This window comes from Numida meleagris, chromosome 3 (assembly GCF_002078875.1).
Source record: "Numida meleagris isolate 19003 breed g44 Domestic line chromosome 3, NumMel1.0, whole genome shotgun sequence".
Classification (NCBI taxonomy): Eukaryota; Metazoa; Chordata; class Aves; order Galliformes; family Numididae; genus Numida; species Numida meleagris.
Window position 1 is genome coordinate 2,685,015 of NC_034411.1, and position 11,072 is coordinate 2,696,086.

Below are 11,072 nucleotides of genomic sequence, written 5' to 3' on the forward strand. Positions count from 1 at the left end.
GGTCCTTTACTGATTTGCTTTGTGGAACAATGGGGCATGTTTAAGCAAAATCATTTTAGTCTTTGGAGTCATGCAAGAGCAGGGGGAAAAAAGATACATGAAGTACAGTGTAATTTGCCCATAGAATAGCTTTCAAAGCAATAGCAGGAAAATGCAAAATACTCCCTCTATTTGAAACTCTAGATGATCTCTGAGATCTAAAAGGTGACGTAAATTTGAAGGAATTCATTGAGTAAAATTATACTTTGAACATCTTAAATATGCATCTTCGTTCAGAAACATCACTTGTTTTTCTAGTCTTAAAGTGGACTCGTGAGTCGTCCTGGATTGTGCAACGCACTGACTACGCAAACCGAAACGCTCTACATGGGTACAAAGGTGCAGCTTCGGTGTAAGTTATCTATGAGAACTCCCAATAATTTCCCTTCACTTCCTTTAATTTTTAGCACAACGATAAGATTTAACTGCCAAACATTATCAGCCCAGTGCCGTCAGTGGAAGAAGCACCCAACCACCCCAAATTGACCAGAGGGTCACAGGCAGTCGTGAAATAATTTAACTAATATAAAGGCTGGAAACTCATTGAAATCCAGCAGGACACAAGGACTAGAGAACATGAAAATGCATCAACGGCATCTTATGCAGACTGCATGCACCTTATTTGCGTGTTCCCAAAACAGAGCAGTGTTTTTCAGATCTCCACATGTACGAGCACATTTAAACTTAACTCAAATGCACAAGAAAAAGCTCCACGAACACATCTGAATCTAAAGTGACCTGCAGCTGGTGCCACGGAAGTGTATTTAAGCTTGGCAGCAGGCGCTAAACTGGAGAGCTGACTTGCATTGCACAAAACCCAGAAGGTGCTCTGGCATTAGGCAGCTCACAAGCATACACTTGAAAACTCTCCTAGGAAACAACTGCAATGGGCAACGCTCGTGGAGAGTGGAGAAGAGGTGGAGGACAGCCTGTGCCCAGCCACTGACCACGTGCTGCAGAGGTCATACCACATCATTTCAGTCGGTCAGGCAAAACAGTAAGAGGAAAAATCCCCTCTTGGCTACAGCTTTGTGCTGCTACAAGAGGCAGGTGCTGGTCCTTGCCCCAGCACAGCCAGCCCAGAGCACGGCACAGCTCTGTGCTCCCCCTGCTGCGGAAGGCACTCATCACGTGCCCATGGGGACTTTATAATATATCCTACCAGGCACCTTTATTTATTTACTTTAGTTGGGGGAGGGAAGAAGGCATAGAGAGAGAAGAGGATCCAGTAATACATGAGTAGCCATGGATTTGTGGAACAAAACGTGACACAACCTCCAGGTCTCTGGTTGTGAATTGCTTGCATGGGGACAGCAGCAACAGTCACAACCAGCCATGTCTTGCACGAGCATCTGTTAGAGGCTGCTGGGTCACCAAGTGCACATGCAGAAGGGACACTGGCCAGGATGTCACCTGGGGCACTGTCAGGGAATAGCCTAGAGGTATTGCCAATTTTCTGCAATGCCTTTCTCGTGCTGGGAGTAAAATACCACTTGTCACCAGGTAAGGCCATGAGGACAGAGTGCAGCTCACATCTGCCAGGTGAGTGAAACTGATGGGGACACAGAGAAGAAAGGGGTGCAACTCACCTCTAAGGAAGCAAATGTGATCCCCACCATCGTGGCTAGAATATTTACTGATACACTTTCCTCAGGTAGACTTTGGGTTCAAGACTGGAGCCTTGATCAGTCAACCCTCATTGATGTAACTGAAGATGTGCTGAGCACTCGTGGTCTCCTCTGCAGCTCCAGCTCCAGCCCCAGCACTGGGCCCAGCCTTCTCTTTCTTTAATCTGCTTGTGACACTGAACACTTAGAGGTAGGTTTAACTCAAACCATTTAGCTCCCCAGTGCAGAGAAGAACAGAGCAGAGGTCAGAAGTTCAGGACCAAACCAACGTTTCAAGGCACCTCCCCTGTGTATTCAGGCTGTATGGCACTGTCACTCCGTAACGACTATTACTCATGCAATCAAAGTACAGTCACATCCGCAATTTCAGAGCAGTCACTTTCATTATATTGCCAGGCGAAGTGGAAAAGCTGAAAGGAGGAACACACCCTGAAAAAAAGGGCAGCTGCGCTACCAGAGTAAGTCAGTTTCCCTGGAGATAACCATGGAAAGATATTAAACGAGATGCAGAATTAATAATTACCCAAAGCAAACTGTAGTTAGCTGACTGCAGATGAGACAGCTCTATTATCTCTCTCCTGTTCTTCCTGGAAACAAATCATATTCAAAAACCTGGAAACACTGCTCGGGCAGAACAAACACTGAGAACTGGACTCTTGGTCTTTTCTCTGGCGAGGGGAAGAGGAAGTCTGAAGCCAACATACGATGTCAGCTTGGAGAAGCTGAACCCACAGAGGAGTTATCTGAGAACGAGGGAGCAGCTTCGTTACCCTTGGTGGGGCTCAGATCACTGGAGCAGTGGGCTCTGCAGATTTCTGGAACGCCTGCCAAGCCCTCAAGATAAATTAAGATATCTTTCTTAAAGCAGAAGGCTTTGACTGAGAAAAATCTGGGCAGCCAGCATTTCTTTTGTTCGGACTCTTAATCTCTTTGCAACATGGCACTGTTTCACCGTTTTGTTGAATCTTCACAGACATGAGGGCACCCCTTGTTTGTGAACAGAGTGCGGAGGTAATGCAGCTAATTGCTGTACCTTGGCACCACATTACTCAGCATCTCCTTTGCATCTCATTCTCTAGGGATTCTACCTAAAAACTCTGTTCTAACAAAACCAAAACAGACACGAGAAAACCCCAAACAAAAAAGCCAGCTGCCCAAACCCAAAGCAACCCTCAGGAACATTTGCCACTGTGACAACCCTGAGGCAGAGGCGCTTTCTGCCAGCAACAACCAATGTGATTTCTGCGCAGTGCCATCTGGGACCGTACTACTTCTGTTTGCTAACCCAGGAAACACACAAAACTTGCAAATGAGAAATCCTATTTGTGACCTTCCTCCCCGACCTCAATGCAGTTTTACTGCGCAGGACTGACTATGCTACTAACGCGCACATCAGATAGAGGACTGACCCTCTCATGAGCCATCTCACCATGCACACATAACCAGGGCCGTGCTTCCAAGACTTCCAGTTCCTAACGTTTATGAACAAACCCAGCTTGACTGAACATGGCATTATATCTACATTCCCAGCTATCTCATGAAAAGGCCACTCGCTAATGTCAGACCTTTCACAAGACCTTTGAGAAGCCATGAACACGGCCTCTAGACTATGCCACAATTTGTGCAAGCGTGTCTGTTCAGCTGCACTGCTCGGCCCGAAAACTGAAGGGCCTTTTTCTTTCAGCTTCTTTCTCAGTGAAACAGTGGGGCATTCAGCCCGGTCCGGGAGAGCGGTTAATATTAGTTTGGCTACAGTCGTTCTCCTTCAACAAAGGAGGCTCTCAGCCCGGGATACCCGCGTTCCAGCAGCAAGTGCACAAGGGCTTTGTGTTAATGTGGGCTCTCCCGGCCACTGCGACCTTACACTCCACATCAAAGTCACAAGCATGAGTGGTCACCGTCCCGCTTGCGTTTTCTCCTCTGAAAGAAATGGAAGGATTCTGCTCTATGCGCTTTTAAGAGCGACCAGCAATGTTAGGCTGTCCTTACATGCCCCTCTTAACTGCATTCAGGGTATTGCAGAAGACAGTGAGGCCAGAACTCCCTTGGGTGCTAATCCAGCTCCATTCAGCACGGGAATGGGATTCCATGTTGAAAACCACATCAGGAGAAAAGCCCTCCTGCTCCGTTGCAGGGAAGTGCAGACGCCCTGCGTGCCAGGCCACCCCTCCTGCAGCCTGCCCACCAGTGCCCCTTCCCACAGCAGGGGGCTGCAACGAGATGATCTTCAAGGTCCCTTCCAACCTAAGCCATTCTAGGATTCTGTGACCCTCTCCTCAGCGAGAGCCAACCAATTTCATGCTGGGAGGGGAGCTGCTTGCTAACACCTAGTAGCTAACTTTCATCTCTGGCGTCTTTGCGTCACTTCATCTGGGAAACAGACTGCCACCTGCCCTCCTCCAGCATTAGCTTCCAAATGAAATCCCATATTTGTTTTCCTGTGGGAAGAGAAAAGTAGGTTCTAAACCTTGATTTATTTTATTCTCTCTCTTTCACCACAGCTTTTAAAGTTAAGGGAGTCTTATCTCCAGTATTTGGCCTAGCAGTTTTCCCAAACCTGTCTATCTAATAAAGAAAATTCTTTTTCACATAAGGAAAAACCAACATTACCATATCCCACTACTAATATTTAGTACTTCTCCATTCACCTGAAACAGGAACAGAAAGAGCTTCAGACTGTTGGCAATCAAATGCTCTTTCAATGAATCGGCTCAGATCAACATCCCCATAACATGACAGCAACTTCTTACACAAAATTCAGAATCTGAGCCTAAAGAGTGCGTACACCTTCCCGAACCCCGTGTCCTGCACTACCATATCACAGAAGAGTAGCTTAGTGCAGGAAATAGGAAACTTGGATTTTGTCAACCATGCTGCAAAGCTGCAATTTTATTTTCTTCAGTGTTTCTCCTTGCCTTAGCTAGCATTTCATCCATCTTCACAGCCAAAGCATGCACCCAAGAGAAAACAAAGACAAAAAGGAAAGAAGAAAAAGTACGAAACCACAACACAGATTTGAGAAAGAGCTGAGGAATGAAAACCTATCGGCCTGGTTCTTTAGGACCACTGTCATCTCCATCTGCAGTCTTCTTTACTGCTTCTCTTCAAACAGAAGTTAACAGCAAAAGCTGTAACCAATTTGAATGGGACTCCTGGACAGAAGAAATATTCAGACTAGGACACTCTGGTGTGGTCACAACATGCCTAAGGTACATTGGGATTCTCTGTGGCATTTAGCTTATTGCAGGCACCCAGTGCAGCAACACAGAAGCCAGTTCCCACGTGAGAAGAAGTCGCTGTATTTCCAGATTTGCAGAGCTACAGGGCTTCACATCCCGCAAATCATCTTACTATTCTGGAAGGCAACAAATGGCCCCGGGGGTATTCAGAGATCACCTTACTGTCACGTGTGACAATATCTGCTTACAAGCTTTGTTTACCCCACAATTTCAAATCCACAAAGATGCACAGCAATTGCCTTAAAAAAAAAAAAAATACAAAAACCTCAGTATGTTCCAGAGCTGGAGTTTTAGGTTTGGCTGTAAACAAAGTTCCTTATCCAAATAGTTAAAAACTAACATTGTAAACAATCTAAACAGAAACTGCAGAGACTACCACACAAACCTGAGGCAACAGCTCAGAGTTGTCAGTTTTCACAGTTATTTCAGTCAGGAGCCAAATCCAATTTAAATGTTTACTTTTTCAACTCTATCAATACTGACCACATTAACAGAAATACTCCACCGTCTGCTGTTTTAATTTGCCCTCTACAACTCCACAAGTATCAAAACCTACAACCAAAAGGATAAACTTCTCAAAATGTTGAAGACATGATGAAGAATTCAGAGCTTTTAGAATGTGAAGACAGAAATTGAGGGTACAACCATTCTCTTCAGAACCTAGGATATTATCAAAATCTATAGTATGTCTCTCACAGTAAGAAATATCTTAGCCCTCATTTAGCTAACCTTGAGCCATAGTAGCACTTTATCTAGCAGTAAAGATGGAGTTGCCATGTTACCCTGTATACCCTGTCAAACAGAAAATACAAAGCACTAACATGTTAGACTGTATCTCTCGACATTCACTCTGAAAGAAAACTTCTGGCACGAACCTTCTGTTAAGTTTTCCTAAAAATCTCACATTTATTTTGGCTTTAATATCACAATTGGAAAACAATGAGAATGAAGTGTTTCAATGTTTTAATTTCCTGGGTGTTTTTCAAGTTTAGCCTTCACAGACCCTATTCCAGATCCTTCCACGTGAGCTTGCTTTCTGGCACCTAAGTAAAAATTATAGAAGTGTGAGAGCAAAGTCAGATGGCTTGTGTGTTACAAAATTAATAGACAACAAGCATGGCCACTAAAACACGGCTTTCACTTCTGGCCATACTGATTTCAGCAGTCCCTATCCAATGGAAGAGCATGAAAGTGACAAGAACCGAATACAAGTCCTAACAAGTGATTTGCTACAAACGTGCCTTTCAATGGAGAACCTGGCTATGTTAATTACAACACTCACCGGGACGTTTCCTCTAAGTTTAATCCCAAAATTACACACTCGGTTGGCAAGAGCATTTTTTATATCCTTTTCCTAAGGAGCGTCTGCTTGAAACATTTCTAGGCAAAGAAGACTTTCAGCTACCATCTAAGTCATAGCTAAAATGCCCCCAAACTGAGTCTCGTGTTCAAATACATTTGCAGAACTACTTTACGTCAGAAAGAATAAGGGCCCAGCTAACACAGAAACACATGCTGCATTGGAGGCCATGGAAGGCTTTGCAAATCTGACAGCCCTTCCAACGATTTATCTTGTGCTCCTGTGTTCTCTGGAGACAGAAAACTGAAGTATGATGTGACACAAAGATTTTGGAAGGGTTGCAGGCAGCAGAAAATCAAGCAAAATTTGCCACAGGAACACGAACATATTTGCAATTCAAATGGGTCTGAGAGGGGAGAAAAAAGCATGTAAACCAGACACATTTCATCTGAAATGAAATTAAGCCTTTCCTCCTTTTCCCCTTTAGGGAAAATTACCATGACAAGAAATGCCAGTGACCAATTTGGTAGACAAAGTAGGACATCCTTCAGCAATTGCTGCCTGTAGCTATGCAGGTCACTGCTAGCAAGCGACTGTGAAATCCTCTAACGTGTAAATCTTGCAGCAAAGAATGCAACTGTTGAAACTGTCTTTTCAAAGGGCACCCACGTAACCCCAGAGGATCCTGAGCCGAGCAGATTTCAGCGCCCTGCCCTTCAGCTCACTGGTCAGATCTCAGCAGTAGCTCCTGATTCTCCTTGGGCATGGGCAGGGAAATGGGGACAAGGTTTTCTTGCAGACAAGAAATTGTATTTCCTATCCTAAATGCAGCATTAAAATAACCTAACAAAAGCAGAACATACTGCAAGGCGCAGCACAGAGCTCCGCTGGAAGCCGGCCTTCCTCTGGAGGTTGATCAGGAGCACAAACGTAGCTCACTCCCCTCCCCCAGCATTTCAATCTGTAATTACCACCTGAAATCTTGCACCTCTGGCACTGTCCTAGAGCTGAGACCCAACTTCCCAGTCACACTGTGGGAACCGATAAAGGCACGGAGCCGCTCAGTGCCAGCAGCGTGCACAAACACCGCGCCGTCCTGTTAGCCAGGCAGGAAGGAGTCTGAGAGCAGCGATGAGAGCTGCTCATCTCACCTAGCACCAGCACTCACTACCCTTGCTGGGGAAGGTGATGCAGCTGCAGGGATCCACTTCCAAATTCCTGATTCGCGTTAACCTCTTCCTGCCAGCTCTACATCCCCGCCAAGCCACAGGATCCTGCAGTGTTAACGCACCACAGGTGATGTCTTGGTTTACAGTTGTAACTTCTCTGTTATGCCTGTCACGTAATTGCTCAGCTGAACAGGATGAATTTCTCCACTGCCATGCCCTGCATTAAGCTACAAGGCAACACGTCTTCCACAAACAAGTTTTGGGGTCCTGTTTTTACTTGCAGAGCTACGGCAGCCCTTCTCCAGATGTTTTCACTGAACAACTGGTCGTGAGAACCAAAACTCCACACCTAGGTTTAAATGATAGCAACCACTGATAGCATCTCTCGCCTCTCATTGCAGGACAGGGCAAACTAACCATAATAAGAACCGACACAGCTTACTGAAGACAACAAGACTTGTTAAAGCATTTTTCCTTCCACACCTGCACTGACATTCTCACAAGGACTAAGTATGCTGCAAAGTCCTGGAGATGATGCAGTTTTCCTCCTCCAGCCACGGCCACTATAACAGGCACCTCCACTGTTTCATTATCTCCACACAAGACTTCAGGGTGGTTTTTTGACACAAAGCAGCCTCGATCCTCAGATCTACTCATATCGGCATCTTCTGCTGCATCCTTCCTCTCTGGGGAGAAGGCAGATGGGAGAGAAGCATGCTGGAAAATCTGCTCAGAAGGCTCTGTCACCATAGCCAAGTTTCATAAGTTTCCATAAAAATCACCACTTCAAGGCACTTAACAGAGGTGGAATGTAAGAGTGCCTAAGTGGTCATTTGAATTTGCATCTGAATTTGCTTTGTTCTCCCAGGCTAACATGTTTACCAGGATCATTTGTTTAGCATTTGGGGGCAGAACTTGGTTGTCTCCCGGCTTCTCTTTCCTCCTCAAGAGAAACTCCCCGTGCCAAACCCACCCAACCCTCTACCTTAGGAAAGGTGAGATCAGAGACTGATTTGCTCTTATTTGCTTGTACACCTTCCGAAGGATGATAAAATTGTAATTTAAGAGTACTATATATGTATTCAGCTCACCCTTGCTGGGCCTGTGTCTGGCTGCACCGAGCAGTCTGCGGTGCCACAAGTGCCCTGCAGGTTCACTGGAGCTTCCAGCAAGGAGACAAAAGTCACTTGAAAGTACTGCAACTCCCAAAGAACAGCTTTCAGCTATTCCTCAAACAAAGAGCTATTAATCCAAGGAAAAGACACCTTCTGTGTCAGCAGTCAGGCCACTCCCTTCGCAGCACGCAATATTTTGTATGGTTATTTAGCATTTCATGGAGTATCTAGTGCATAATTTAAAACATTTCCTGTTCTTAAGCTCCACCCTGTAGGAGATCATCACCAGCACTCGTTTTCAAGCCTGTCTACCCTCTCTGACACGTGAACAAACAGCTAGGGATGGTCTGCAAAGCCCCTCCTTACGCTTTCAGAAGAACACACTGTGTGTTATCTTGTTCGTTACAGGAAATTGCAGTAAATTTAAGGGGAGTATTGCAATCCTCCCCCCCCCCCCCCAAGTCAACACTGCATTCCACTGCAGGGTAAACTCACTTTCTGTGCTTTCAACACTGCGGTTTGCTTTCTTTTTTCAACGTGATGTAAACATGCAGATAATGGATTCCTGAAGCAGTAACCCTGAAAATGATAAAATCTGCCTTCCTTAGATTGCTGCCTTCACCAGTGCAGAAAGAGCTGTGAACCACTAGTTTTCCTCCCGTGCCGCAAGCTTACCTCGCTCATTTTCAAGCGAGTACCGCAGCCTAAGATCTGACAGATGTCCAAGATAAAGCCTCTAATGTATGTATTCCCTCATGTGGAAGTCTGGAGCCTGGACTTTCCATGCCTTGCCTAAGGAATGTCTCAGTTATGAGTGCTTAAAATGCTGTCATTTTATCTTACCGCATCCAGAACGCAGCCATTACTGTGAGCCGGTTTACAAGATAAACAAAGTGCTATGAATGAAAGATTTTCTTGCCTCCCTCCTTAAGCCAACAACCAGGAACATTCTAAGCGCTAACCAAGGCTCTTCCTCCTTCTCCAACAGGAACCACAGGACCACACTTGTGGTATAGAACAGCGTAAAATAAGAAACACGCACAGAAGGGATGAACTTCACTGTACTCGGGCAGCTCTGGGATTATTTACAGAGTCACATGGCTATAAAGGAGGAGGAGGTTTGGTTTTGGTTAAGAATTCTGACTGATTTTGAACTGCACTGCCAGAGTTCATTCATCCCTAAGACTTGCCTTGCACAGAAACAGCAGCACCGATATTCCTGTACCCGAGGCAGGGAGACACTGGGCACAATCCTGCCCCATTGCAGAGCGAGCAATCTAGGTTTCCAGCCCAGCTCAGAGGCCTACTCTCAACTGAGCACATCCCATTCCCCAAAAGAAATGGCTGATTTCTCACACAAGTAAAGAATTTAATGGGAAGGCACTGCAGGACATTCCCTCAGCCTAAAAGTAAAGCACTAAAAATGAAGGAAATTGAAAATGTTAAAGTATGTGAAAACTTTCTACTATCAACATGAGCAAGGCATTTTGTTTGGAAATGATGCAACTGCGCTTGGTTTAAGGAAGTCGAGCTACCTTACCCGTCTGTGCGGGAGCTAGGCAGCTAGAGGTGCTGCACTGCAGACTGCACCCAAACAAAGCCAAGATTTCATGACTAATTTCCACAGTTACGACTGTATCTCATTTAAGGCTAAAACAAACAGAAAGACCACATCCTCACGCTCCCTCTTATAGTTCCAAGTGACACGGTCTGGGCTACTTCTCATCCCTAACACAGAGAGCTCACAGTTGGACGTGCACTGTAACACTGTGTAAGACTGAGGACACCTTCAGAGGGATAAAAGTCACACAGGAGTTCTTAAAAGCACACAGAGCTTTGTGCTGTAGCAGTTTTTGGACTCTGTATCGTTCCTGCCTCCCTGCAAGGAGAACAAGCCCAGGCTAACATATTTACGGGCATCATATCATAGCAACACTTACAAAAGAAAAGAAAAAACAAACACGCAAAACAGCATGGGCTTACCTTGTAACTGCTTGAATCTTCCTTCTAACTGATTATAGTTATAGGGCACCTGAGCTGCGTATCCTGGGGACAACGGCCCAGGCATACTGGTTGATTTTTGTAATTCCATTTACAGGTAACACAGGGATACGATGGACTGCAGCATAAAGAAACCACAGGTTTCTCTCCCCCACATCCAGGTAAATCCCAGCTTCCTCTGAAGTTTGGCTTCAGTCCCTGAGAAAACTCTCACTGAGCCCCGAGCAAATAGCAGCTCCGGTTCAAAATCCAGCGGTGTGGGTTGGCCGTACGTTTTCTGTAACAGATTCAAACTTAAAGCACCAGGAGGAGTTTTTTTGGTGGTGTTTTTTTTTTTTTTCCCCCTCTGCTCCCCTGCAGCGCCTGAATCTGGTTCCAAATGCCCGGCTCTGGTGAAACAAGCCTAAAGAAAAGTGAGCTCGCGCTTCAGCCCGGAGCCACGCGCAGCCGTCCCAGCAGCGCGCCCAGGAGCCGCGCACACCTCAGAACTCGCGGCTGGTTTGTAATATAATCAGCAGCCGCCCGGGCGGAGGCTGATGTCACTCGATTACCATACGGCACGGTGGAGGAAACGAAGGCTG

At 45.8% G+C, this 11,072-nt stretch overlaps 1 protein-coding gene across 2 annotated transcripts in view; it reads right to left on the reverse strand.

The window, feature by feature from the left end:
• Positions 1–11,072, reverse strand: part of SPTBN1 (spectrin beta, non-erythrocytic 1) — a 90,650-nt gene that overhangs the window by 64,753 nt on the left and 14,825 nt on the right. The window contains exon 1 of one of the 2 annotated variants that reach the window (XM_021392829.1): positions 10,474–11,072. The exons of the other annotated variant lie outside the window; for it this stretch is intronic. Coding sequence (XP_021248504.1) covers positions 10,474–10,582 — 109 coding nt within the window. The 5' untranslated portion in view covers positions 10,583–11,072. The remainder of the gene's footprint in view (positions 1–10,473) is intronic. 2 annotated transcript variants of the gene reach the window in all.